This window comes from Tachyglossus aculeatus, chromosome X1 (assembly GCF_015852505.1).
Source record: "Tachyglossus aculeatus isolate mTacAcu1 chromosome X1, mTacAcu1.pri, whole genome shotgun sequence".
Classification (NCBI taxonomy): Eukaryota; Metazoa; Chordata; class Mammalia; order Monotremata; family Tachyglossidae; genus Tachyglossus; species Tachyglossus aculeatus.
In genome coordinates this window covers 73,231,954-73,235,931 of record NC_052101.1, presented here as the reverse complement: position 1 = coordinate 73,235,931, position 3,978 = coordinate 73,231,954, and the positions used below count along the sequence as shown (strand labels likewise).

General features: G+C 54.1%; 1 protein-coding gene across 1 annotated transcript; it reads left to right on the top strand.

The window, feature by feature from the left end:
* The first annotated feature begins 1,914 nt into the window (after positions 1-1,914).
* LOC119919868 (glycine-rich protein 2-like) lies at positions 1,915-2,928 on the top strand. The gene has a single exon (XM_038740653.1). The coding sequence runs from the start codon at positions 2,021-2,023 to the stop codon at positions 2,810-2,812; it is 792 nt and encodes a 263-aa protein (XP_038596581.1). The 5' UTR covers positions 1,915-2,020; the 3' UTR covers positions 2,813-2,928.
* Positions 2,929-3,978: the final 1,050 nt, after the last annotated feature.

Sequence of the window (3,978 nt, the reverse complement as noted above, 5' to 3'; positions counted from 1 at the left end):
TTTATCGCTCTCATTCCACCCACGTATTCAATGTCACCAAATTCTGTCGGTTCTACCTCCACAACATTGCTAAAAACCCACCCTTTCCTTTCCATCCAACTGCTACCACGCTGATCCAAGCACTTCTCCTATCCCGCCTTTATTACTGCATCTCCCTTCTCACTGACCTCCCAGCCTCCTTTATCTCCTGTCCATATTTTGCTTTGCACGGATTTTTCTACAGAAAAATTCAGTCCATGTTTCCCCACTCCTCAAGAACCTCCAGAGGTTGCCCATCCACCTCTGTATCAAACAGAAGCTCCTTACTATCGGCTTTAAAGTACTCAATCAGCTCGTCCCATCCTACCTCACCTCGCTGACGTACCACAGCCCAATCTGCACACTATGCTCCTCTAGCGCCATCTTACTCATTGCACCTCAATCTCAACCATCTGCCGCAGACCCCTTCCCCACGTTTTCCCCGTAGCCTGGAACTCCCTCCATATACGCCGGACCACCCCTTGCCTCACCTTTGAGGCGTTATTAAGGTCGAATCCCCAAGAGGTCTTCCCTGATTGAGCCCTCCTTTACCCGGCTCACTCTCCCTTCTGCATCATCCATGCACTTGGATCTGTAACCTCTGGGTATTTTGATAATCGCCCCAGCCCCAAGCACACAGCACTTATGTATATATCTTTAAATTTTAATTTATTTTAATGTTTGTCTCCCCGCTCTTGACTGTCAGCTCGTTATGGGCAGGGGGCATGTCTGCTAATTCTGTTATACTGTATTCTCCCAAGCGCTTAGTCCAGTGTTCCACACATAGTAAGTGCTCAACAAATACCATTGATTAAACGGCCCCCAATGTTCTATAGCTATTCACGAAGCTTCTAAGAAAGACAGGAGAATATGAGGAGGAAACACGGCTTCTCCTTCCTCAAACTCCTAAGACTTCTCTCCTCTGGACTCCACCTCTTGGAGAGGCCATGTCTTCCCCTAAAGAATGGGTTGAGGCCAGGGCTGAGCACCTGGTGACTGCTGGCAGGGATGAGGTTCTGAGCGCCTCAGGAGGGCTTGGCACACGCGGCAGAATCAGACTTCCTTCCAGGCAGGATCAATCCGAACCTCAAATTCACTTCACTGAGAGCGTGCTTTTGGTGGGGGGTGGGGGGTTCTGAAGGCCACCCGCTCCTCCTTCCTCTCGGGTGCGACCCTCGCCCAGAGGGCTCGGAATCCCATCGAGAGGCCAACCATCCCCCCACCGTGAAATAATGTCAAGGTGTAGTATCTTGAGGGGAGCAGGGTAAGAGGGCCCTTCGACCACCGGGGTATTTTCCCTGAAAACCCGACCTCGTGAGCCACCTTGGGCTTTCAGCGCTGCACCAAGGGTTCCGTTTATCATGTCCCGGGTGCCTCCTTTTGACTAGGCGTAACCTTAGGGTCAGACCGAAAGACTGGATAAGTGCGGGAATAGGCGTCATTTCCTCAGAGCGCACTGGGGGCGGGGGGGGGGGGGAGGGGTGTGTGTGTGTGTGTGTGTGTGTATGTATGTATGTATGTATGCTCTCCTCCTCCTTTCTCAGTGCCCATTGCCTAAAAGCCTTTACCGATAGCCTGCTCTTTCTTCCGGGAGGCCAAGTGACTAATCCGTTTGCAGCATAAGGCCTGGTCAGCCTTTCTCCTAGCTAGTTCCCGCCAACCCAACTTAAAAGGTGAAACGGGCCGAGTTCTGTTGGGTCACATGGCCCAGCAGGAAACTAGTCCGGACCGGGGTTTCTAGGTACCCCGCCTTGCCTCGTCATCCAACCCATTCTGTCCCTTCCGCGTGTGGCACGTCGTGAACCTGGGCGCCGTAGAGCCAATCTGCTTTCGCGATGTGCAAAGCAGCCTATCCCTCGCCTCCACGGTGACGAACGTGCCCAGGCTACACGGACGGAGTGCTCGGGCGAAAATATCATTAGCTAATCTGAGCAAAGCCGAGGAAGGCGGCAGCCAAGATCTGTTCCCGAAACCCCAGCTTGGTATCCCCCAAAGAGTGCCGATGACGGGTCGCTCCTACCACCGGAAGGGCCGCGTCTTCCCGGCCTCCGTGCCCAAGCCCATCCCGCCGCTGAAGCAAGTGATCGCTACCCGCCTCATCGGCGTGGTGAAATGGTTCAACGTCCGCCAGGGGTACGGCTTCATCTGCCGCGTCGACAAGCAGGAAGATGTGTTCATCCATCAGTCCGCCATTGTGCGAAACAACCCTCGCAAGTGTCAGCGAAGCGTCGGCGAAGGGGAAGTCGTCCAGTTCGACCTGGTGGCCGGGGCGAAGGGGGCGGAGGCGGCCAATGTCACCGGGCTCGGGGGCGCCCCGGTCCGAGGCAGCACCTACGCGGCCGACCGCGTCGGCACGCGCTGGGGCCCGGGCCGCGCGCGCCCGACCAGCCGGCACGGGCGGTGGAACGAGCCCCGCGGGAGGAAGACGGGAGCCCTCCGCACACTCACCTGCGTCGAAATCTGCAAGAACGGCCCACTCGGCCCGCCAGCGGAGCCCGAAGCGGGGAAAGATGCAGGCGGAGGAGGGGATGGGAACGGCGGCGGCCAAGCGAAGCTGGACAACGCCATCGGGGCCCCGCTCTGGCTCCCCCGAGGCGGCGTGGGAATCGCGGGATGGGCTCGGCCGCCCGCGAGTGACATGGAGCGGGAAGCGCCCAAGGCGAAGGAGCCGCCGGCCAGCCCCACCTGTTGCCGTCACACCTGTCAGCACCGCCGAGCCGGCCACGTGCAGATGGTGACCAAGGTAGCCGCGGCTCCCGAAGCGCCGCAACCACCGGGCCGAGAGTTCCTGTGATGAGGCGGCAAGGCCCCACCGCCGTGAGGGGAGGTCGGAAGATGAGCCGGCGGAACGAGGGCTCCCGTTATTACTGATTTTACAGTCTCTTCTCAATAAATTCACGGCTGCCAATTGACAGGCCCGCTCCAACGTTGATTCGCCCGTGGTGTTTTCCTTCTGATCCCCCTCCCTTTCGTCGTCGACAGTTAGGAGCTTCAGTGGGGCGGGTATGATTCTAGTACTTGGGAACGAACGGAAAGTAAGATGCGGGTCCTGTCCTTGAGGCGCTTGCAATCTGTTAATAATAATAATGTTGGCATTTGTTAAGCGCTCACTATGTGCAGAGCACTGTTCTAAGCGCTGGGGGGGATACAAAGTGATCAGGTTGTCCCATGTGGGGTTCACAGTCTTAATCCCCATTTTACAGATGAGGTAACTGAGGCTCAGAGAAGTTGTGACTTGCCCATGGTCACACAGCAGACATGTGGCGGAGTAGGGATTCGAACCCATGACCTCTGACTCCAAAGCCCGTGCTCTTTCCACTGAGCCACGCTGCTTCTCAGCACTCTTATTTTCTTTTCCCTTTTGCATTGTTTGCTTTGGCTTTTTTGCTTCCTTTTGTAGTTTTGCATTTGCTTTTTTTGCTTTTGTGATTTTTTGCTTTTGCTTTTTTTGCCTTTGCTTTTTTTTTTTGCTTTTGCTTTTTGTGCCTTTGCTTTTTTTGCTTTTCTTGCCTTATTTTTTTGCGTTTGGTTTTTTGCTTTTTCGTTTTTTCTCCTTCCCACCTCACTTATTAATCATTTCTTTTTTCAAGTGGATATGAAAAACCATGGCTTGCTTTTCGACTTTTAGATTCCTGAAGAGGGAACACCTTGAATCTGGGAGGGGTGGACAGACCCGTGAACACATTAATTAAAAAAAAAAAAGAAAAGCTTGGTTTTAGAAGATGTAGGACTGAGACGAAGTCACTGCGGTGAAATACGGATGATTGGAGTAGAGGCAGTTATGGCCATGAAACACGATTTTTTGGGTACTTGTTGGGTGAGGGTCTGAGGGAGTGCGCAGGATTGGTATGGCCAATAAAGATTCAGCAGGGAGGGAGCCAGCCCAGATGAAGGCAGAGAGAGGCTGTTGCACAAATATCACCTGACAGTTTTCGACCATTACAGGTTCAATAAATCCTA